The sequence below is a fragment of the Miniopterus natalensis genome, chromosome 4, assembly GCF_054644295.1.
Source record: "Miniopterus natalensis isolate mMinNat1 chromosome 4, mMinNat1.hap1, whole genome shotgun sequence".
Taxonomy (NCBI): Eukaryota; Metazoa; Chordata; class Mammalia; order Chiroptera; family Miniopteridae; genus Miniopterus; species Miniopterus natalensis.
This window is the reverse complement of record NC_142084.1, coordinates 53,375,555-53,401,590: the sequence shown is the minus strand read 5'-3', so window position 1 is coordinate 53,401,590 and position 26,036 is coordinate 53,375,555. Positions and strand designations below refer to the sequence as shown.

The 26,036-nt window shown below is 34.7% G+C and overlaps 1 protein-coding gene across 1 annotated transcript in view; it reads left to right on the top strand.

The window, feature by feature from the left end:
- LOC107527530 (putative ATP-dependent RNA helicase DDX60) overlaps window positions 1–26,036 on the top strand; it is an 80,458-nt gene that overhangs the window by 10,062 nt on the left and 44,360 nt on the right. Inside the window, exons 6-17 of the mRNA XM_016200307.2 lie at window positions 954–1,112; window positions 3,000–3,141; window positions 4,055–4,210; window positions 6,589–6,694; window positions 7,153–7,268; window positions 8,565–8,722; window positions 12,979–13,237; window positions 14,752–14,918; window positions 15,442–15,603; window positions 20,221–20,370; window positions 23,204–23,323; window positions 24,466–24,561. Of these exons, the coding sequence (XP_016055793.2) occupies window positions 954–1,112; window positions 3,000–3,141; window positions 4,055–4,210; window positions 6,589–6,694; window positions 7,153–7,268; window positions 8,565–8,722; window positions 12,979–13,237; window positions 14,752–14,918; window positions 15,442–15,603; window positions 20,221–20,370; window positions 23,204–23,323; window positions 24,466–24,561 (1,791 nt within the window). The remainder of the gene's footprint in view (window positions 1–953; window positions 1,113–2,999; window positions 3,142–4,054; window positions 4,211–6,588; window positions 6,695–7,152; window positions 7,269–8,564; window positions 8,723–12,978; window positions 13,238–14,751; window positions 14,919–15,441; window positions 15,604–20,220; window positions 20,371–23,203; window positions 23,324–24,465; window positions 24,562–26,036) is intronic.

Below are 26,036 nucleotides of genomic sequence, written 5' to 3'. Positions count from 1 at the left end.
GTGCCATCCTAGCTGGAGAGATCCTAAAAACCTTAACCTTTTTGATGGTTGGTAGATTTTATTAACAATATGTTGACCAATATGGGTTTTCTCTCAACGAAATAGTCATCCCTATATAGTTGCACACGCACATAGACACCCCCTCTCAGACACACATATTCGTACACATACTATTTTGTATACAATTGGAATGCTGGAGGATTCTTGGCTAAACATTCATATTAAGGAAAAATGAAGTTTGTCTCTGTTCTACAATTTTAGAAATGAGCAGGGCTCATCATCTTTTATCTAGCATCCTCTATATAATATTCAGCTTTTCAATATCTGCTTGAATATATTCTTAGTAAAATATTTGTACATGATTAGGCATGCCATTTTCAATTGTCTTCAGAAAAACAATACTGTCTCTCTGGAACTTCTAACATTAGGCCCTATTTGGCCCTTTGGAGTTACTCTGAAACAAGTCTTAGTCTTGTAACATTTGAAGATGGCTATGAGGCCTTTGTCCTAGCATATTAAATGTGCCCACTTAACGCTTTTTCTGATTGGGTGTTTTAGAAATGTCCTGGTTTCCTCACTCTGGTAATTTTCAATATAACTTTTAAAATATGATGCATTGGACGGAATAGAGCATTTAATGTGCCTCTATCAGCACTGAGTCCTGTGGGCTCATGACTTCATTAACTGCTTGGTCAGCTCGTGTAAAAACTGGCTTAACTAAAAATACTGAAAAATGTTTTAGGTTAACTGCTATTGAACTGTCCATTCCCTGTCCCCCTTACCTCAGTCAGTATAAACTCAGTCAAGTTTATGTAGGAAGAAAAGGACTTTCTGAAAAACGTCGAATGGAGAGTGTGATTCCTGCACAGCCCAATGTGCCGCCGACCTCCGGGGAGCTGCATGTGTATCTCACCGCCAGCTGTTCTCTGGCTTACCTTCTCTATTTTATTCAGGTGGAAAATAATTGCTTAAGTCTGCAATGGATGGAAGATTTGTGTAAACTGCATTGTCTCAGTGTGGTTCTTCTACTCCACTTACCTCTTTCCCAAAGAGCTTGTATTAGATTCATCACTTCCCATTGGATTAAGGACATTCAGACTCTCCTAAAAATGGTAAATCTGTTCTTTATTAGTTTACTTATTTTTTGTTTCAACTGTTTCATCTATATAAAAACCACAGTTGCCTTCAAAAATAGATTTATATAAGAACAATGTCAGCCCTTTGGGGGCTTGAAAAGTTTAATGGCCTCACTCAATCGCTTTCTAATTCCAACAACCTGCTTTGTATACTCCAGGGCGCTTAAGTAATAAACTCTTTCTTTCTCCAAAGTTTCCTAATAATTACCTTTGAAGGGTGTCTTGCAATCGCAGTAAGAACCACAAGGGTCGGGCCAGTTGGAACAGTAGTTTGGAAAGGGGAGATGTCTGTGGGAAGCTTACAGGCCCAAATGAGCATCCCAGGGATTACCGGCCGACGGCGTTATCACTGATGGACTGAGGTGGGCACACACAGTAACGCCTTACGCTGCAGTGCTGCACCGTTACAAATTCAGGACAGTGTACCGTACACAGCTTACCAGGTCACTAGGTGATGGGAGTTTTTCAGTCGTATATGTCCGTCATGGATGTTGTTATTGGGCCCTTGACTCGATTTGTAGAAAAAACTATACTCAAGTAGGAGGTCCCTGGTTCTTTGCTATTTCTGACTTCATCCTGAATCTTGAGCAGCTTCCCTAACTTGTTTGGTTAGAGCTAGGCTGTTCCATAGCCACAGCGTTCTCAGCGCTTGAAATGTGGGTAGTTTGAATTGAGGTGCGTTGTATATTTAAAAGAAATACCAGATTTCAAAAATTTAGTATGTAAACTATTCTATCAACATTTTTATGTTAAAACAAAAATATTTTGGATATGCTGGGTTAAATTAATATTAACTTTTTTTTTACCGTGACTTCAGAAAATTTAAAATAACATGTGCAGATTGCCCATGGATAATGCTGGGTTAAATGCTGGGTTCCACATCAATATAGATAAATTGTTCATGTTTGGAAAGCGTTTATGTTTTATCATTAAGGGAGTCTGGGGCGAGAAGCCTCGATTTTCCTCCTTTGAACTGAACTCCCCAAACACTGGTATTGCCTGAGAGGATGACTAGGCTCTCACTTGCTGAGCTTGCTTCCTCATGTCTACACTCCTCTGAACCAAGTGTGGTCAGTGAAGACATTCTGTCTGTGTCAGGTGGGGACATAGCCTCATATCATAAAACTGGGAGGTGCACATCAGTGTAGATAGTTGAGAACCTTTGAGTTTGTAGGATTCAGCATCTTCTAGATCCCTGAACAATCAAATGCTCTTTATTTTTATGCTCTTTTGACCTGAAAGTAAAATTGGAAAACTTTAAAACCTATGTAAAGAACAGAAGCACATATGAAAGCAAAAATATTTCTGAAGCCTTGGGGCTATATCTGTGTGAGAAAAAAATGGTATTAAGAGTCAAATATGGATTTCTCTGCTTCAGAATAAAGAACTACACTGAATACATTTTTTGGACAGTTTAATTTTATTTTATGCTTTCATCTTTTAAGGTATAAATTATTCATAAATACCCAGATTGAAATGGCTTACACTAATAAGAATTGGAAAGAGTCCTGCCAATTTGTTTGTTTATTTGTTTTTTAAATGTATCTTTATTTATTTCAGAGAGAAGAAGGGAGAGGGAGAGAAAGAGAGATAGAAACATCAATGATGAGAGAATCATTGATCAGCTGCCTCCTGCACACCCCCCACTGGGGACCGAGCCCACAACCCGGGCTTGTGCCCTGACCGGGAATCGAATCCCGATCACCTGGATCCTAGGTCGATGCTCAACAGCTGAACCACACCCGGTCGGGCTAGTCCTGCCAACTTGCCTGTCAGTTGGATTATAGATATTTTTAAAGTCATATTATAGCTTATTGCTAATATAGAAATTGTCAATAACTTAGTTTTATTTCTAATTTTCAGAAAAAGTGGTGTGAATATTTCATCCTAAATAGCATAAACATTTTTGAATTTTGGAACCTGAATTTAATTCACCTTTGCGACTTAAGTGATGAGCTTTTGTTGAAGAATGTTGCTTTTTACTACGAAAATGAAAATGTTCAAGGTACTACCTTAGTACATTGTAATAATTATACTTTCATTCAGAGATAAACAATATAAAGAATTTAAAACTTCAAAAATCATTTTCCTGTTTTTCCAATATATAACATAGCAATCTCCTTCCAATCGTTGCTTACACATGTATATGTTTTATTTAGTTGCACTTAAAGTGAGCATTGTATTTTAGAACTTCTTTTAATATTATGCCACAGATATTTTTGAAAAAATAATGTTAATTTAACAATTGAATTTTTCATTTAAATATATGCATAACATTGTTCCATAATATTTACTCTAATGTAATCATCTACTACTATTAGATATTTAGGGAATATTTTTCAAAAGATACAGCTGATTTAGGCATTTGTCATATCTAATTTGTTTTACTTCCTTTGAGTTACTTTCTTAGAATAACTTATCTGTTGCTTCTTAGGAGTAAAAAATAAACATTTTAAGAGAACTACAACTGGGAATTATTGAAGCTTCTTTGACCTCTAGGATTTGATTCTTTCATATTGCAAGCATTGAAATGAGTTGGCTGCATATAAGTTTAGCAATCCTCTATAAATTTTCTGAAAAACCATAGTTTTTATTTAGTTTTATTGGTTGTAAAGTTATGTGTGACCTAACATTTTTTATTAGCTTAAATGATAATTAGATGTTCACCATCTGTTATTGTTAGTTAAGATAGTTACAGTTTTAATACTTAGTTATAAACTAGGAAAACAAGATAACATTTTAAATCTACAATCTCCTAGTCAACACTAGGGACCATTTTCATTTAGGTGCAGTGGGGAACCCACTGAAAATTTTACTGTTTGACAAGTATTTAAGAGCTCTATGAATTTAGTCAAAATGTGTGTTTCTGCATAGGTGTGAATGTCTTTTAACATTTAGTATTTTTAATGATTACTTAGGCCTACATTTGGATTTGGGAAATGCCATTATGAAGGATTATGAATATCTCTGGAATGCTGTATCAAAGGTGGTCAGAAATTTTGATGTTGGAAAGCCATTTCCTCTGAGAACAACAAAACTTAATTTTCTTGAAAAGGATCCATTACCAATCAAAGGTAATAAATCTCTAAATTAATCTGAAATAAAGCATCATTTCTCTGATAATGTTTTGAAAGTACCACTAACTAAATGCTGCAAGTACAAATAATTTTCTGGCACTGTACAATTGAATAATAAATGACTTTTATTGTCATATCATCAGGGTATTGTGCTATGATTATAGCTTTGAAGTGTTACATGTTTTGCTTGTAACTAATGCTGTGATTTAAAAAAAAAAAGTGAGATATATGTGACTTCCATTTTCATCAATTTGGCAGTATAGATCAAGTGATAATCTCTTGTGGGCAACCATTGAATTGCTGGATAAGAGATACCAAATATCTTTTTATATAGTTATAGCTAAGCTCAAACAAACCCACAAAACCCAGAAACCCAAAACAAGAAAAAACAAAAGAGAAATCCCAGGGGCCAAAAGTAAAGAAAGAGCCTGCTCTCTGGGTAATGCCAAGTAAATCACTCTGAGAGCTTCTGGTTATTGATCTGCCCTCCCAAGAATCTGGGGTTCCAGTTTACTCTATTAGCAGGGCCAAGACAACTCTAAGCCACAAATTAACTTTGAGTGATCAAAGCAGTCTGGCAAATTCTCTGTAGAGGAACATAACATAAATCCTGGTTTTACAGGATTTTCTGCCAAATATTAGTGCAAATACAAATTTATAAAACAACAAAGGAAATAAGCTTTAAGAGAAACAATAAGCTAAAGAACTAGAACTCTTAAGAACTTCAGGTTTTGTAATTATCAAATGTGAAATACTATACATATGTTTAAAAATGCTTCAAGAAATAAAATAGGAGATTTGAAATATGAGAGAATAACAAAATACTATCAGACATCATTTACATTTTAAAATAACCAAATTTATAGAAATGAAAGTATTATCAACAGATGAGTTAAGAAGCTGATTGGATATTGCTAAAGAGAATTTGTGAACTAGAAATTGATCAAGAGAAAGACACCAAAATAGAGATTATCACATTGTACACCTTTCTCTCTCCCTTCCACTTTCTCCAAAATCAATAAGCATGTCCTCAGGTGAGGATTTAAAAAAAATAAAATATATATATGTGTGTGTGTGTGTATAAACACACACATACAGTATATATATACACACATACACATATACATACATATATATATGTATATATATGAAGGATAGAATGAAGAAATCAACCTTTCATTCATTTGGAGAGATTGGGCCAATGTGGATTGGGCAGTAATTGAAGAGACCAAGGTTGGGCATTTGCCTGCACTGATGAAAGACAAGACTTTACACATTCAGGATGTATTATGAATCCCAAGTGGAATAGATTAAACATGTGCATAGTCACACTCTTAGACAGATATACTCACTAGACACAAGACAGTAAAACTGTAGAATATAAAAAATAAATATCTTATGAAAGAACAAAGTATAATAATAGACTTTTGCAATAATAATAATGGAAGTCAGAATAGAGCAACATTATATATAACTCTTAAAATATAATTTAAGAATGAAGGAGTAATGTCGATATTTTCAGAAATACAAAACTGATTTACCCCTTATCAAGGCATCACTGAAGATATTTCTCCATGATGAATTTCAGGAAGGAGAAAATGATCCCAGAAGGAATATGAGAAGAAAACCTACTGAGAATTTAGGGTGTATGGATATAAGGATATCTTTTGTAATATGGAGAAAGAATATATATATCTCCCCTCTTTCCTTCTGTCAGGGTAAATTCCACCAGAGAGAAACTCAAGTGCAAGTAGTCTGTTGACCCCAGAAAGATCAAATAAGGTGGAGGTGAGATTAGGTAAGGAAGATAAGAAAAGGAAATACAGGACAAGTTACTGAGAGGCTTCCACTGTGGGCAACTGCAGGTAAATTGTCCTGGGAATCTCAGTCTTTGACTGAGGGCTGTCTCTGGAGCATTAAATTCTTAGCACTGCTCCGCGTGGGCTGTAAAATAAATAGTGCTCAGGCAGAGAGTTGTAGAGCTTGTAGTGGGAAGGTATTGGGCAAAGATAGAAACAGTGAACACCAAGGGGTAACGGGCAGAGCAATGGCAGGTTACCTAGAATTATGAACCAGATGCTAAATAAAAGCTTTTATTAGTCAACTATCTTATATATGACATATGTAATATGTATGATATCTATCTGCCTACCTACCTACCTACCTACTTAAATGATGTCTATTTTTTAATACTCTGCTGTTTTCCAAAATGTTTTAATGTGGGAAATAGTTTTATAGGAAGAGCAGGAATTTGATAAATATAAATAAGATCAATGAAAAATGTTTTTTAATGTAAAGTTTTAGAAAATAATGTGTAATAGTCCTGTATGAAAGTTTCACATTTGACCTTGTCTTAACATTTTATTTGTTCACAGACACCTCCAAGGAAAAGATACCCAATTTGGGTTTTATTCCAGTGTCATCTGAGGTGGTTGATAAATTCACTGGAGACATTTTGAAAGATTTGCCTTTCTTGAAGAGGTATAGGGCCATAAGTGCATCTATGAACACTTGTGTCGAATGGAAGAATTAATCATTAAAGATTCTTTGAAATGTAACGGATTAGAATATATTAGATATAATACATGTTTGTAATACATAATGAGTTTAATATCAAATTTATCAATGTCCTTTGATTGATACTAGGTGAAAATCAACATGGTTTTAATCTTAGAGTAAAATTACTCCAGCTGCATGTTTTTAATTAATGAATTAACTAATATTTGTTGATGTTGACGGGACTGTTTAAAACATGGAGTAGATTCTGTGTTATTGAGCCTCTAAAAAACTGCTTTTTGTGTTCAACCATTTATATCATATCAGAAAGAGCAAAAGGGGGCTATGATTTATAAAAATATTATTACAAAGTATAATCTGTGATATGTCACATTTGAAAGCATGTACTTTAAAATATGAATATATTTCTTTTTATCTCATAGGGATGATCCTGTCATAACTTCCCTGGTTAAACATAAGGAATTTGATGAACTTGTACACTGGCATTCGCACAGACCGCTTAGTGATGACTATGACAGGACAAAGTGCCAGTTTGACGGTGAGCTGTGTGACACTGGTGAAATCAATTAAAATCAATTTCACTCTCTGCCTTTTATCTCATAATGAAATATTAGCATATGATGTACCACAAATTATATTTCTTGAATAAGACTAGTCTAGAAGATATTTAGGTGAATGTCAGTAAAGATGATAATGAAAAAGTCCCATTTCATTTACTAATAGTCACATATACTTAGGTATGCAGGTGTCATAGGAGGAAGTACACAAATATGGCATTTGTCAAACAAAAATGAGAAGCTGTCTTAAGCAAAGATAGTTTGTAGTCGAAGAAATCAGTGTATTCCTTGATGTCAGAAATAATGAGGCCATAGTCTTTCAGCCAATTGCAGCTGCTTTCATGCCACCCAGTTGACTGTGTGTAAACAAGTGCTAGCATTTTATCTGCCTTCATGCTTAGGATGGTAGGAACTGCAAAAAGAGGCCCATGAAACTACTAACAGTGGATCACCAGAGATTGAATTAGGGATCTGGTGTCTTTGGTTCATGCCTTGTCTTCATTTCATCTTTGTCTAACCCTGTGCTCACTCCCACCCTCCTTCAAGTTGACAAAACTTCCTTTGAGAAGAATCTAAGAGTGTGCACAATAAGCATGCTTATCAGCCTGTTCATACAAACAGCTACCAAGATCTTGCAAGATTCGATGGGATCTTTTAGATTAACCATTAACATCCTTCAAAGTGGTTTGATTTGATATAAGTAGATAGAAGCAGAAAAATTAACTAGCTTAGTTATTCCCTTTAAGTGAGTATTGTAGTTTTTCTTGGGTAAGGAAGTAAGTCACATCTTGATTGTTAAGATTTCCTTTGTTATTGGATTTTACCATAGTGCAAGTTTTTCTCAGCTGCTAAGCTCTTGACTCTGTGGCTATGGCCTGGAGTAATGATTTTTCAATCAAGTGATGCAAAAAGCCAGAATATCCTAAATGGATATCTTTTTGACTCTGCCTTTAACTTCCTCTTCTTAACTTTATTCACAGAGCACATGGCAGAGGAAATGCCCAGAATCTGTAATTCTTTATGGCATCCTGATATTTGTTTTGAGAGGTAGACAATGAAGGAGTGCTTTGTCATATCCTTTAACTAAAGTAAGGAATTATTCTTTAGACAAGAGATAGTCTGAGTTAAAGTTTCCCTCTTTAACAAACTTGAACAGTAAATTACTGTTCCAAACAAAACAGGAAAGTGCGTGTTTGAGTAGGATGATGTGAATAAGTCGTGAGAATGCTATTGAATAAATGTAGTTGTGTTGCAGTTAAGTCTCTTTTCTTTTTCAGAAAAATCTAGAGATCCTTATTATCTTAGATCTGTGCAAAAGTATCATGTTTTTCAACGATTTTATGGAAGTTCATTAGAATCAGTCTCTTCCAAAATCATTGTAACTCAAGATACCAAGCCAAAGAAGAATTTCAGTGAACGCAAGAGCAAAAAGAATGTACGGTCTATAAATTCTATCAAAATATTTTACTTTTTTTGTCTCTTCTTAAGCTGATATTTGTTGAGTCTCTGATAGTTTTTTCCCATATGATCACCTATTATTTTATTTACTTGCTAAGATATTCTAACCTGCATATCTATACGTGATAAAATATATCTTTTTAAAAAAATAAGATATTAAGCGACTAAAGGCTTCGATATAGAAATGTTGAGGTAACAGTTAAAATGTATGTAGCCCTTTGGGAGTTCTGGTTCAAGGTGGCAATATAAGAGGTTCCTGAACTCACCTCCTCCCATGGACATGGTGAATTTATAGCGAGCTTAGTTATTCCTTTGAAACTTCCTACTGAAGGAAATCCAGAAACTAGATGAATGACTCCTACACTTTCGGTGAATGAAAAAAAACAACTAACAAAACAGGAAGAAGTTGAGACATACTCTTGCAGTAAACCCAACCCCCTGGCACAGAGACATAGTAAAATTAAGAAGGAACTCACAGTTCTCATCTCTCCCTCAGAAGGGAAGAGTTTGGATCCGACATTTAGTACCCCAACTTTTAATGGGCCCCCAAAACATCTACTCTGAATGCCAGTGGGGCTTGCTTCCACAAGACCCATAAATTATGCAAAACAGCCTGGCTAGGTGTGGCTCAGCAGTTGAGCATCGACCTAGGATCCAGGCGATCAGGGTTCGATTCCCGGTCAGGGCACATGCCCGGTTGTGGGCTTGATCAATGACTCTCTCATCATTGATGTTTCTATCTCTCTCTCTTTCTCCCCCTCCTTTCCTTTCTCTGAAGTCAATAAAGATATATTTTAAAAAAAAAGATTATACAAAACGAAGACATAGTTCTTAACAGGCTTGCACTGTATTTGCCTAGCTAGCCCTACCAGGACTCAGCCAGAGGCAGCCGACTAAAACACCCATCTCCCATTCTTTCCCTGAAAGAATCCAATTTTCATACTTTAAATGCTGCTACCTTGTGGTTAGTCTTCTCATCTCTATATTCTCCCTCTGGTCTGCTCCAGGTAGATAATATAATAATGTAAATAAATGCAACATGTTTTGCATTAGCCAAACGGTAACCACAAAGCTAAAACCTGCAATACATAGACAAAAGAGAAAGAAGTCTAAGCATACCACTATAGAAAATTACTGAATCACAGAAGAAGAGACAAAGAGAAGAAAAAAACAAAGGAATTATAAAATCAGCCAGAAAAAAGAATTAACAAAATGGTAATTATAAGTCAGTACCTGTCAATAATTATTTTAAAGGTAAATGGACTGAATTATCCAATCAAAAGACATAGACTGACTGAATGAATAATAGCAAAAGACCCAACTACATGCTGCCTACAAGAGACTCACTTCTGTTTAAGGATACACACAGACTAAAAGTACAAGGATGGAAAAAGGTACCCTATGTGAATGGAAACCAAAAGAAAACAGGGTATTTGTACTTATACTAGAGAAAATAGACTTTAAGTCAAAGACTATAATAAGAGAGAAAGAAGGCCGTTGTGTAGTGGTAAAGGTAGAAACCTGGAAGCTTTTTCTCTAAGATCAGGAATAAGACTGAAAGCCCACTCTTTCCACTTTTATTCAAAATAGTACTGGAAGTCCAAGTCCCAGCTAGAACAACTGGGCAAGAAAAAGAAGTAAAAGGCATCCCAAATGAAAAGAAAAAAACTAAAACTGTCTCTCTTTGCAAATGATATGATAGTATATGTAAAAACCCTAAAGACTCCACCAAAAAAACGGTTAGAATCAATAAATAAATTCAGTAAAGTTGCAGGTACAAATCAATGTACAAAAATCTTGCATTTCTGTACACTAATAATGAACTATCAGAAAGAGAAATTAAGAAAACAGTCCCATTTACAATTTCATTAAAAAGAATACAATACTGCCCTGGCTGGGTTGTTCAGTTGGTTGGAGTGTCATCCCATACACCAAAAGGTTGTGGGTTCCATTCCTGGTCAGGGCACATTCCTAGGTTGTGGGTTTGATCCTCAGTTGGGGTGCATACAGGAACCAACTGATCAAAGTTTCTCACCTCTCTCTCTCTCTCTCTCTTTCTCTCTCTCTCTCTCTCTCTCTCCCTCCTTCTTCTCTACTTCTCCCATCTTTTCTTTCTCTAAAAAATCAATGAAAAATCATATCCTTGGGTTAGGACTTAATAAAAAATAAAATGCTGAGAAATAAATTTAACCAAGGAGGTGAAAGACCTATACACTGAAAATCATAAGACACTGAAGAAACTAAAGAAGAAACAAAGAAATGGAAAGATGTTCCATGCTTATGAAGTAGAAGAATTAGTATTGCTAAAATGTCCATACTACCAAAAACAATCTACAGAATCAGTGTAATCACTATCAAAATACAAATGGCATTTTTCAGACATAGAACAAACAATTCTTATATGTGAAATCTAAAAAAAAAAAAAAAGTCAAACTGCTAGAAACAGCAGAAAAGTTGCCAGGGGCTGGGAGTTGGAGGAAATAGGGAGAGGTTAGTAAAAAGTACAAACTTTCAGCTCTAAAAGAAATAATGTCGGAGGAACTAATTTAAAACATGGTGACTATAGTTGATAGCAACTGTATTGTATCATTGAAATTTGCTAAGAGAGTAGATGTTAAATGATCTCACCAAAAATAAATATAAATAAATAAATAAGAAAGAAAGAAAGAAAGAAAGAAAGAAAGAAAGAAAGAAAGAAAGAAAGAAAGAAAGAAAGAAAGAAAGAGAGAGATGAATGGGTAAATTGACTTAATGTGGGGAATCCTTCCAAAATGTATATATATCAATCATCATGATGTACACTTTAAATATCTGACAATTTTATTTACCAAATGTGCCTCAGCAAAGCTGAAATTGAAAAAGGAAGTCCATGAAGAAATAGGGGCATTTATTCTTATAGTAAAAAAACAGTTTCCCCAAGCCCAACTAGGTGGTCATTATTTTTCTCTTTGTCATGATGACCTTTTTTTTTATAGCCAATTTTAATGTTAGGAGATCATCCAAGTACAGCTTTTCCTATTTCATTTAGGGCTATCAAGATGTTTCTTCTGCATTTTTTTGGGAGAGGTTATAAAATGTTAAGTTTGCAAAAATCCTCATTACATAGTACAAGTTATAAAGACTGAAAAAAATTTCATGCTTCATTCTTCTGCATTGTTAGGAATTAAATAATCTAACAATTAAATGGGAACTGAACACCCTTAGCACTATAGAAGTGTATTCTTCTGCATATTCAAGATAAAAGCATTTTCCATGGCAAAGAGCTAAGGGTCATCCTTGTTCTGTTGAGATAAAACTATGCTGAGTTAACCCAAGACAATACATTTGGAAGACTGAAACACTGGGAAACTTCAGTATTTATTGATTAGAATTAAACACCGAGAAAGTGATAGCAACTAAAATTGACTTCATTATAGGCAAAGTTTAGATATTAATTTCATGACTAACTAGAAGAGTGGAAGATATGTCATAATTCTCTTATGAATACAATTTTCTAGCTTGCCTTTGTATATTAATAAACCAAATTGGTAAATGTGGCTCCATATTGTGTTTAAGTCAATAGGAAATGTGTAGCTGGATAGAGCAAATCAGTTGTACTTAATGTTGTTTTTTCTATCCACTCCTTTCTTTCATTTCCTTTCTTTTTCTTCATTCAGTCGAACATTATGAACTAAATATTTTGGCTTGGGACATACAGACAACTTTCATGTGTATGGTTTTAAGGAAATTAATCTACAGAGGAAGTATGACAAGTGAAATCACAGCTATAAAACATGTAAATAGTGCTTTGATAGTGCCTAGGAAGAGAGTTAGGAAAGGCTTCATATAGGAACTATCTTGAAGGACAAGTAGGCAGTAGAGAGGTGACCGTGGAGGAATGGAAGAGGTAATTCTAGAGACAGCTGCAGGAACCAGTGCATGGAGACATGAAAAAATAATGACCTGGTGTTTTTGATCTTGTCATATTTAATCTTTGATTTATAATACAGGCCACTCAGAAACCTATACAATTATCTAGAGTCTTTATACTCATTAAATTAAATTGTCATAAGTTTTCAATTAAAAGAGGTTTTAATTTTAAGTAACAGACACAGAGTAAAATTGTGCTTATTCAAGAATAGGATTATGGTCAAAATAATCAATATACACTTAAAAATATTGTCTCATTCATGAAATATCATCTGGGAATATTTCCAACTTGATTCATGATATGTTTCTTTCCTTGTTGGGCAGGAGACAAAGGCTGAAATAATTACTAGAGAGAATAAGAAGAGGTTATTTGCCAAGGAAGAACAAAAAGAAGAAACTAAATGGAATGTTCTGTCATATTCCATTGAAGAGGAAATGAAAAAGAATTTAAACTCTGGAATACAGAACCTGGAAGATTTTTTGAAATTATGTAAAAGTAACTTGGTGAAATACCGAGTTGAAGTGGCAGGGTTAACTGCCTGCTTGAAAGCATGGAAAGAACATTGTAGAAGCCAAGGAAAAGGTATGTGATTCTATGTTTTTTATTTTGGTGAATTGGAGAATTAATAAAAAAATAGAATGATGATAGCTGTTGCTCATTAACTAGAAATTTGTGTTTGAAGTCTTAGATGCATTATCTGATTTTGTCCTTACAAAATTCCTCCAAGTATTCTTACCTCTGTTTTATCAGTCATCCACAAAATCTCAGACAGGGTTCCAGTAGCATATATTCAGCGCATTCATGAGCAAATTGAAATTAAATCACAAAGAGAGGTTTGAAAAAATTACTTACAAAGTTGTGGGAATGGTTAAGGGAACCCAGAAAGAAGTTGAGGCACCCTGGGAGAATCTGTCATTCATCTTTGAGATCTGAAGTATAAACATTTTCTTTCTGGGTGAAACTGGGGTCATGTTTGTTATCATGCTGAGTTCTTCCAGAAGTTGCTGTGGTTCCATGCACTCTACAATTTCTATAGTAGAGTGGAAAAGAAAAGAACAGGCAGGAACAGGAAGATAAAGGAGAAATAAGACTAGGTAGAGATATGAAAATTGATAGGAGGTGAAATGATGGCGTGCCATACCTCCAAACTGACAATTCTGAGTAAACCTAGTTGAGGTCAGTCTTGAGCTTTTTCACACTTGAATCCATTTAACACGTGGTCACCATGGTCTTTTTTCCACACTCTCACTCTGCTAACTTCAATCTGCTCTAGCAAGGTCATCCTTACACTGTGGATTCCATTACTGTGAAAGGCCTAAGACTTGGCTTATGTGTTTCTCCTGAACCAACAACATGTTGTATCAAGATCTAAGCTGAGTGTTACTAAGAGAGATGAGAATTCACAGTGGCTTATTCTGGAGGCTAAGAATTCTGTACTCAATTTCTTTTGTAGCTTCTCATAGCATTTAGCAGGTGTTTGATAATGTTTGCTAAGTACAGATAGATTGGAAGACAGGTGAAATGAAAAAACAGCCTTAGATGTTAAGTATGGAAAGATTAGCAGTGAGGAGGAATAAAAAGGTTATACATATATGACTGTAAATAAATAAAGAGAAATTAGCAAAGTCTGTGTTAGCAGTTGTATTAGGCTGATTGAATTGAGAGGCTCTAATTATGCCAAATACTTATCTATGGGTCAACAGTAGATCTCAGTAAGTGTTGCTAAGTTTTTAACCAGATATTTTAAATCATCTGAATATTTTTCATTCAACATAATAGAGAAAGCATGAAAATAATAGGTGGAGAAAATATTTGTTGTTCCCCAGAACTTGTATAAACTTGAGCTTTAATGATCTTATTTCTTTCATGATCTACAAGATTTTTCTTTTTCTCCAAATCAATTACCCATGGAGATGATGAAGTGTGTATAGTTACACATTATTTTATTTAGTACTTTGTGTTCCAAAACCTCCATTAATGTTAAGTAAGAGTGAATTTAATTAGGTCAGATTGATAGCCTGGATGACTACTCTTGGATAATAAAAAAATTATTATTTTTGGTGATCTTTATAACAACTTTATTGTTCTTTGCCAAGGTGAAACCACAAAAGATTTAAGTATAGCTGTTCAAATGATGAAAAGGATCCACTCCTTGATGGAAAAATACCCAGAACTCTTGCAAGAGGCAGATCGGCAACTCATAGCCAGATGCCTTAACTATTTAGGATTTGATGAGTTGGGAAGTTCTGTATATCCAGTTGAGGTAATGTTTTCAGAATAGCTCTATTTTAATAGAGTAATTATTAGGTATACATTAAGTGTCTTGCAAATACAGTCACCTCTTCTAGATTTTTTTAACTGAAAATATTTACTCTGAATTCATAATCATTATTATTAATCCAGCTGCCCACATTTGAAGTAATCTAGAATTAGAAAGCTTGTACAAGTGCTTGTCTGTACAAACATTAAATGCCAGATAATCTCTGCAGACCCTTAAAACTAATCCTATGCATAATTCTAGCAAAAAATTTAAACACTATATCATGATTCTTCAATCGTCTTTAAATATATCAGATTGTAACTGTAAACACTGTACTGGATATTTGAAAATTTTGATGTCTGCTAATTTACTCATAGTTAAGGTGATGATTAGGTGGTAAATGACTTCAGTAAATATATTAGAAAATTTAAAAAGCGGTAAAATAATTGTCTCAAAAAAAGTGCTAGTAATAAGCATTTTAATTATTTAAATGATATAATTTAAAATCACTTTCAAAATAATACAGGTTGCAGGAGATGGCATAAAGGAGAAAAAGAAAAAGAATAATTATTCAATTGGCATTGGGCCAGCTCGGTTTCAGCTACAACACATGGGCCATTATTTGATACGAGATGAGAGAAAAGATCCAGATACCAGAGTTCAGGATTTTATTCCTGACACATGGCAGGTAATGATCGAATGAAACAGACATTTTTGTATTTTATTATTAAATATGAGTGATCTCAGGAGCTTCTCATTATTGTGCCTCTACAATTTATATTCATTGGTAACTTCTTTTTAAAAATTTTATCTTTTTTAATCTTTATTGTTGAGAGTATTACAAATGTCCCCTTTATTGACCCCCTCCACTCAGTTCCCTCCCTGCCCCAGGCCTTTACCACCCTATTGTCTGTGTCCCTGGTCAATGCATATATGCATATAAATTCTTCGGTTAATCTCTTCCCAATACCCCCATCCCCTTCCCTCTGAGATTCGTCAGTTTGTTCCATGTTTCCATGCCTCTAGTTCTATTTTATTCGTCAGTTTATTTTGTTCATTAGATTCCACATATAAGTAAGATCATGTGATATTTGTATTTCTCTGACTGGCTTATTTTGCTTAGTGTAATAATCTCCAGATCCCTCCATGCTGTCTCAGAGGGAATAATAGATCCTTCTTTTTTACAGCTGCATAGTATTCCTTGGTGTAAATGAACTGCTTCTTTTTTATCCACTCATCTACTGATGAGCACTTGTGCTGTCTCCAGATCTTAGCTATTAACTTCTTAGTATTGAATCATATCATTAAAATTATTTGTCATTGGAAATGTCAAATGTAGACTGTTTTTCAACTTAAAGAAAGTGAAATTTTCATTCCATTCCTTTTTTACTAATAGACCGTTTCCTTGGGTGTACTCTGATGAATTCACATGCATATTTTTGAAGTTGTGTGTCATCCAGTTGTATCATTATGGAGCAGCGTCTCCATGTTTTCCCCGTGTCAGTAGGATTTCATATGCAAATATATAAATGTGCACAGAGAAATTTGCTAGCTTAAACTGTATAGGCAATTGTTTATATACTTACATGCCTCATCTGTCATCATAGTAGCTACTTCTATAAATAAATGTAAAATTAATATTTATGGATATAAAATTTAGAATGAAATGTGTTTCTGCATAGATTGAACCATATAAAATTACTGATAAATTGAACATATTTACCTACAAAAGTGCAATTACATAGGTTCAATCTAATGGACAGTCCTATTCAGAATCTGACTTCATTTTTTGTTTGTTTTATTTTGAGGAAGATATCAGAAACATTTATTTTATATAGCATTTTCTTTCTGGAACAATTCAGTGTTGATTTTTTTTTTAAACTTAGCACCAAAATGAAAAACTTTATCTCTAAGGAGTGTGGCCCAAGGACTTTGCTTTGGAGAATCAGAAGAATTCAGAATGAGCTGAGAGGCTTTATTCAGCACCAACACTGCAGTCAGCCCCAAGACCCAGGCCTACCTCCCAGTGACATACAGTTTGCCTGGAATAATGACTTTAGGTTTACATTTTTGTGTTTAGGCATTTTTTCCCTGACACATAGATTTCACATTCAGAGCCTAGATAGTAGTACATATTATGCTCTGATACACCAAGAAAGTTTAATCTCCCATGGTTCCTTCTAATATAGGCCAATCTAATGCTAATCATAATTGTGGGGCTCCATTTTTTTTCTTTGTAGTGGTTTTTATTCATTTATTTTAAATTAACTTATTTTTAATACCCCCTTCACCCATTTTTGTCCAATTCCTCACACCCCATCTCTGGTTCTTTGGCAACCAACAATCCGAGCTTAGGTTTTTGTTTTTGTTTTTCTTTCTTTCTTTTTTTAGATTCCACATATGAGAGAGAGAATACAGTATTTATTTTTCTCTGACTGACTTATGTTACTAAGCATAATGTCTCAAGGTCTATCCATGAAGCTGCAAATGGCTAGATTTCATTTTTTATGGCTGAATAGTATTCTATTGTGTATATACATATTTATGTGCATATATATATATATATATATAATAATTTTTTTATCCACTTAATCATTGATAGACACTTAAAGTTTATTTTTATCTCTTGGCTGTTGGAAGTAATGCTGCAATGAACATGGGAGTGCGTATATCTTGTCGAGTTAGTGTTATTGTTTTTTTCTAGTAAGTACCCAGAAGTGGAATTGCTGGATCATAGGATAGTTGTATTTTTAATTTTTAAGAAACTTCCATGCAGTTTTTCATAGTGGCTGCATAAATATACATTCTAACCAACACAGCAGAAAGGTTTCCTTTTCTCCACATTCTCGCCAATACATGTTATTTGTTGTCTTTTTTTTCTTGTCTTTTTAAAAAATATATCTTTATTAACTTCAGAGAAAAGGAGGGAGGGAGAGAGAGACAGAGAAACATCAATGAAGAGAGAGTTGTCATTGATCTGCTGCCTCCTGCATGCCCCCAACTGGGGATTGAGTCTGCAACCTGGGCATGTGCCCTAGCCCAGAATTGAACCGTGATCTCCTGGATCCTAGGTCAATGCTCAGCCACTGAGCCACGCCTGGCCAGGCTGTTGTCTTTTTTTTAATAGTCATTCTAACAGGTGTGAGGAGATATTCACTGTAGTTTTGATTTGTATTGCCCTGATCATTGATGATGTTGAAATTTTCTTCATGTATCTGTTGGCCATCTGTAAGTCTCTTTTGAAAAATGTCTATTCAGATTCTCTGCCCATTTTGTAATTGGATTGTTTGCTTTTTTCTATTAAGTTGTATGATTTCTTTGTTATTTTGGATATTAACCCCTTATCAGATATATAATTTGCAAATATTTTCTCCCATTCAGTAGATTGCCTTTTCATTTTGTTGATGGTTTCCTTTGCTGTGCAACTTTTTAGTTTTATGTGGTCTGACTTAATTTGCTTTTGTTGACTATTTTTGGTGTCAGATTTAGAAAATCATTGCCAAGTCCTATATCAAAGAGTTTAACACCTATGTTTTCTTCAAGGAATTTTATGGTTTTAGGTCTTACATTTAAGTCTTTAATTCATTTTGAGTTCATTTTTTGTGTACAGTGAAAGATACTGATTCAATTTCAGTCTTTTGCATATGGCTGTCTGGTTTTCCCAACACCATTTATGGAAGAGACTGTCCTTTCCCCATTGTACATTGTACATTCTTGACTCCTTTGTCATAAATTCATAGACCATATATGCATGGGTTTATTCTTGGGCTCTCCATTCTGGTCCACTGACCTATGTGTTATTCTGCCAATGTCGTACTCTTTTGATCCCTATAGCTTTGTAATATAGTTTGAAAAAAAGGAGCATGATGCCTCCAGCTATGTTCTTTCTCAGGGTTGCTTCAGGGTCCTTTGTGGTTGCATACAAATTTTAGGATTGTATATTTTATTTCTGTGAAAAATACCACTGTAATTTTGACAATGGAATTTGTAGATTGCTTTGGGTAATATGGACATTTTAACAATATTAACTCTTCCAATCTATAAGCATTGAATATCTTTACATTTATTTGTGTGTTCTTCAATTTTTTTCATGAATGCCTTGTAGTTGTAAGTGTCCAGATATTTCTCCTTCTTGGTTAAATTTATTTTTCAGTATTTTGTTCTTTTGTTATCTTAATTTCTCTGTCTAATAATTTGTTGTTAGTATACAGAAATGCAACAGATTTTTGTGTATTGATTTTTGTGTCCTGCAACTTAATTCATTTAGTAGTTCTAGCAATTTTTGTATGGAGTCATTATTGCTACATACTTCCCTCTTAGAACTGCTTTTGCTATATCCCATGAATTTGGTATGTTAGATTTCTATTTTCATTTGTCTCTAAGTATTTTTTAAATTTTTCTTTGGATTTATTCTTTGATCCATTGGTTGTTGAGTAACATGTTGTTTAATCTTTCCATATGTGTGAATTTTCCACTTTGTGTAATTGATTTCTAGCTTCATACCACTTTGGTTGGTCATGTTTGATATTACTTCATCTTTCTTACATTGATGGTGGGGGTATCTTAAAAAAATTCCTGCCTCTTTTTCAGGAGCAGGAGAACCAGTGCTTACTTCAGTGCAGGACACAAGGCAGCCAAATACTCTTCATTGATCCCACAGACATTGCAGTTCTTTTGATGCTCCTTTCACTCTGAGGTGTGGCCCAGAGTGGACCTAAATTAAGAGAATGTGCAGATTGGGACTCTGGATTTTTTTCACATACCTCCCATCGTACGGACTTATGATTCTTTGGGTAGTCATTATTTTGATGAATAAAAGTATTGGCTGAAGGGATAAAGATCCCACATGCCCTCCAAAGTAGGTACCCGGCATTATTCCTTAGAGAAATTAGAAGATAAGTAATAAAATAATGAATAATTGATTTTTTTTTCCTCCTCAGCTACTTTCTCACCATCATAAAATATATATTGGCTACTTCTTAGAACAGGATTTCTCAAAACCATTCTGCACTTAATCAATGACAAATAATTAGACAAAAAGTCTTTTCAATAACAAGATATTTTATTCAGACCCATTCCTCATTTTTCACACAAAAACACACCTCTGGTTGCTGAAAAGCATAATAGTTCTCTCTTCTGGGAGAATATCATGAATTCTTCAGATTTTTCTATCATCCCTTTATGTGTTTGCAACTCCCAGTTTCCTCTTGAGGTTCAGAAAATTATACTGAAGGCATATTAATGTATTTGTTTTGGTAACACGCTCTTCACATTATTGACCCAAATGGTGCTCTGAACCCTGCAGCGAGAGCTCCTAGATGTTGTGGACAATAATGAATCAGCTGTGATTGTTGCCCCAACGTCCTCAGGCAAAACCTATGCTTCCTACTACTGCATGGAGAAAGTGCTGAAGGAGAGCAATGAAGGGGTGGTTGTGTATGTCTCACCAACAAAGGTTAGTGCTCAAGTGACTTTCAGTTGCACTTCATTCCTGAACCTCTTCTTTTAAAATAATGCAGATAGTCATGTGAATCTGTTTCACTTTTCATTTACTCCTTTTCCAGTTTTATTGAGATATAATTGACAGACCGCATAATGATTTGACATACGTATATGTTGTGAAATGATGACCACAATAAGCTTAGTTAACGTCCAGCATCTCGAATAGTTACAATTTTTTTCTTGTGATGTAAACGTTTAAGATCTACTCTCTTGGAAACTTTCAAGTATACAGTACAGTATTGCTGACTGTGGTCCCCGTGCTGTGCATTGCAGCCCCAGAACGCATTTGTCATTCATCTGAAAGTATACACCTTTTGCCCACCTTTGTCCAACTCCCACCCCTGCCTCTGGTAACTAAATCTGTTCTCTGTTTCCATGATTTAACTTATTTTAACCTGCATTTTCTCTGTTTTAGTTTCAGAGGCCAAATAATATTTTCCTTAGCACCATTGTGAGGAAAAAGTCCGGTCTTGTGATCTTGTCATTCAGCATTGTGCTTGAACTGAGAGAAGTGCACACACTTGGCTGGGCAATGCTGAGTCACTTAACATGCTAGTGCCTCAGCAGAGTTTATAGGATATATTTAAACTGCTGTTGGGCCTTAGTGACTGCCCCATTTCTCAAGCCAGGTTGTTGTGTCATATTTCTTTTATGCTTAGAACTCATAATGTTGAAATTAAAAACAGAAAGTGTGATTTTTGTCATTTAGGAGAAAGTTTGATTTGCAGGAAGTGTAAGCTTGCCAATTCTCATTCACAACCCTTTGTTTTAAATGTGATTACAATTAACAGATTGCTGACTGGCTGTTTTGAGTCAGAACTCACCCATGTGGCCGGCTACTTTGGTTAGCAAGGTGTTTAAAATTGCTTAAGTTAATGTAAGTGCAGACATGAGTTATCTCGTGACCAGTCAGCAACGTTTGGACGCGGAAACATGTATACTTGTGACCAGTCAGCAAAAAGGCAAATTTAGTTGGGGTAACTTTAATTCTGTGGATTAGTGTGAATTCAGACTCTATTTTATTTTCTAGGAAAATACACAGTGGTTATATTCAGAACCAAATTGACCAATATATTAGTTGAAATTAGCACTTTATTTTTATTTATTTATTTATTATTTATTTTTGAGAAGAAGGGGGGAGAGAGAGAGAATGAGAGAGGGGAAGAGAGAGAGAGAAACTATATCCACCAGTTGCTTCCTCACTCTGACCGGGGATTAAACCCACAACGGAGGTATGTGCCCTGACCAGGAATTAATCCGAAACCTTTTGGTGGACAGGGTATGCTCTAACCAACTGGGCCACCTGGCTGGGGCTGGTATTTTATTTTATTATTTTTAGGGTTTTTTTGTTTTTCATGTTTACGAAAGCAGTAAGTGCTCATTGTTGGAAGTTAATAAAATATGTCAAGAAAAATTAAGCTGACTAGAAGTGGAAGTGGTAAGTCAACACAATACATATTGCCAAATTACTCTTTTAAAAGTTTAAATCTATTTTTATTCCTACTTGCAATATGTGGTAGTGTACATTTTCTCATATTTTCCAATGTTCCTATAATCATTTAAAAAGTTTTGGACGCCCAGCCAGGCGTGGCTCAGCGGTTGAGCGTTGACCTAGGATCCAGGCGATCGGGGCTCAATTCCCGGTCAGGGCACATACCCGGGTTGCGGGCTCAACCAATGACTCTCTCGTCATTGATGTTTTTATCTCTCTCTCCCTCTCCCTTCCTCTCTCTGAAACCAATAAAGATATATTTAAAAAAATAAATAAATAAAAATAAAAAATAAAAAATAAATAAAAAGTTTTGGCCATACTGATAGGTGAAAACTTTTATCTCATTTTTAAATTAGCATTTTTGTGATTACTAGTGATTTGGGCACCTTTTTGTGTGATTTTTGGGTATTGATATTTCTTTGTTCATGAACCACTTATGGATGCATTTGCCCAGTTTTCTTTTTTGGGAGGGGAAAGCAATGTCTTTTTATTAATTTATCAGAACTTTGTATAGTTAGTATACTATTTCTCTTTAAATTAGAATGAATATACTTTTAATTGCCATTTTGTCTTTTTAATATATTATGGCCATATTAATCATAACAATATTTTGCTAATGTCTTTGTATAGTCCTGTCTACCAGTATTTTCATTTAGCTTTTCCATGTGTGCTCAAATATATAAAATATATGAAATGTGTATTTCTATTATTTTTATGCTTATATTTTAAAATGTACATGTTAATCTGTTTTATTTATTTATTTATTTTGGCATAAAGTGTGAAATAGAGAGATGTTCAGAGGTTTCCACACACTGATTCTACTGACCAGGCTACGTGGCTGATCCAGAGCGTGGCTTTACTTATTAATGTCTATATTCAAACCTAAGATGTCTGGGGGACGTCCCCAACTATAAGAATCACAAAGTTACCTTGACAATTCCCCACTTGACCTTTCTTCTATAGCAAACTCACAAGTATCTATAAACCTCTGTCATTCAGATATCAACTGCTTTTTTTTTCTTGATGTGTGAGCAGCATTTTCCATTTTTGCCTTCGAATGAAACCATTTTCCCCCATTGTACTTTATGTTGAGGTTTATCAATGAGGTTCACACGCTTAGTAAAATATATTAAAGAGAGCGCATTAGTGTCTTTAGAGTAGATGCGTATAAGAAAGGAGTTATTAAGCTTTCTACACTCGTAGCAGGATATATCTTTTTACAGCTCCTGTTGTTCTCTGAGATTTTACCTGTGCTTTATTATGCGATTAATGAACCTCTTTCCTTGTCAATTAGGCCCTTGTTAATCAAGTGGCAGCAACTGTTCAGAGTCGTTATACCAAAAATATGCCAAAGGGTGAATGTTTATGTGGTGTTTTTACAAGGGATTATCGTCATGATGCCCTGAACTGTCAGGTAGGATATATAAATTAATGCTTTGTTATCATATTATATAATCGTACTTATATGTCTTTTTCACCAGAAATTCAACATCTTCTCAAGGCCTTATGGAAATAAGTTTATTGAATTTACAAAAGATGAAATGGCTTTCGAGAAAATCTAATATTGTTTCATTCCAAAGAATGGAGATAATAGGAGGACACTTACATTTTGATTTCAGATTTTAGTTATAGGTCATTGCATCATCTTGGTTTATAACTTGATTCAAAATCACCTGAAAAACACAACGTTATGAAAAAATTAACAAACACCAATTTCCAATTAGAATTACTTTTTCTTGATAAGTAGGATTCTCTTACTTTTCTTGATGAGTATGATGCTCATTGTAGTTTTTAAATGTTGTATTATGGTTAGAAAGTTAGGTGTTAAGTAAACTATAGACAGTTTTCCTTCTTATTAAACTCATAGATAAACAATTAAGACTAAACAAAAGGTGAAAACATGATTATAGAGCATAGCATGACAGACATGGAGATGTACCGCCCAGATCACCTTTCAAGGATGACCTTGCTGCCCAGATGTGGGAATGTGGTCTAGACAAATGCCAGCTGTCCGTTCCCCCCGGTTCTGCCTGCATAGTTCGTATCCTGTGACTGAGCTAGGTGGGGGTATAAACACTGGGCCGTTTGGGCTTCATATGGAGTTGCTCTGACAGCCAATATTCACTCCAGAACTTTGAACCAGGTTGGTTAAGACTTCATCAGGCCTGTTTTGAAGTTTAGCTTCTCCCTACTTCATCCCACATCCATAGCTATTGATTCTTCATAAACATTTTTTAACCTAAACTGTATCTTAGGTTAAATATTGAAGAAATAAACTTGTGGCAATTAACTTTTTCTACTTGTATTACTTCATATACTTATAAAGAATTTAAATTTAAATTTCAACAATTTACCATTTCGACTGTAAAATTGCAGTTTCATAAGGTTCCAACCGATACACCACACTGTTAATGAAATACTCTCAGAAGCAATACCGTATCCTGTTTATCAGCTGGTACATCCAGGAGCTATAACTCTCTCCCTTGTATTCTTATAACTATGTTTGTACATATTAAATGCTCAAAACGTTTGTTTATACAATGTTCTTATTTTTAGGTACTTATTACAGTGCCTGCCTGCCTTGAAATTCTGCTGTTAGCTCCTCATCGCCAAAGATGGGTGAAAAGGATCAGATATGTTATATTCGATGAGGTAGGTTTGGTATTACTTCTCTGGGTTAATTTCCTAGTGTACATCAACATATAATGAAGATCTTTGGTACTTCAGGATATTTGTCCCTTTATATAGAGTTCAGGTTGGGAAGGAACTTCCTTCTGAATGGTTTTCCCAGTGAATCCTAAGCAATCTTTTGGCTTCATTTTCCTGTTGCGACTCAATAAGGTATATCAGTGTATGCTGCAAAGCACTGTATGGGAGAGGAACCTGTCCTTGGTGACTACAATTTCAGAGGAGCAGAAATAACCACCATGGCAAAAATTTTGAACAGAGAGGTCAAAATTAAAATTTTAATCCCTAAAGCAAAGAAGTTGGCCTCTAACAATGATGTTACTTACATAAATTATCTTATCAGTCATGGTCCCAGCTGAAAACAAGTGGCACACTTAAAAATAAAGTCAAGAAGAGTATTTTCCAAAAGTGTGCAGGAGAGACACTATTAAGACTAGTGCAATAAGTTAGAGCTAGAAGCTTACCCCTAGATTCAAAGGGACAAGGCAAAGAAGCAGTTACTGAGACCCGAAAGGAGATTATTATTGAGTTGGCCACATTGTAAGGAGCAATTACCTTAGTTGAAGGACATAGCCAGCTCAAGGTAACCTTTTGCCAAAGCTCTCTCCATTGGCCAAATACAAAGAAACTAGGGAGTAATGAAGCCCTTTTGAAGTAGTCTCTATAGGCTGGTTTACTTGGCATAGAGACCAAGGTAGAAAACAATGGAAATTTATAGGGGCAAATGGAAGATATTTAGAAAATTTTTATAGCATTATTATTAGAAATATTTATTCAAAAAAACTTAAAACTTTATAAAAGGATATATTCTATTGCTCCAAGGAAATTTCAACTTAAAGGGGAGAAAGATGATATCTGTATTTAACTTAACTTTTCCTGTTGTAAATTTGGAGACACCAATCAGGCTGTGCTTTTGATTAATATGTGTGTATTGCATCATAAGGGCCTTGAATATTTCTGTTCAAAAAATATCTGACAATTTCATCCCTGTAATCTAGAACTTTGAATTGTACTTGAACCTCAAAACTATGAAATGATATGATAGTTTTATATAAGGGTAAAGCTGAAAGGTTTTGAAGCCTAATATCTAGTCTGGTAGGGTCAGGAAAATGTGCTATCTAGTACAAAGCACAAAGTTCATATTCAGCAGAGTGGTATATTATCGGACCAGGAAAAAGACAAATGGGCAGTGGAAAAACATTTTTTAATTATCTGGTTCTGATGATAAGTCCTTTCCAGTTGATTGCCAGCTGCCATACTTTAATCTGCTTAAAGGGGACCACACTTGAGAATCTTCACTGAATCTAGTTCAACTTGTTTTATTTGGTCAAGATACATTCATTTATTTATTCAGGAAATATTTAAGGAGTGCCTCCACAATACCAGGCACTATTGGTGCTGGGGATGCCCAGGTCTAAAGTCACAAGAGTAACTGACAA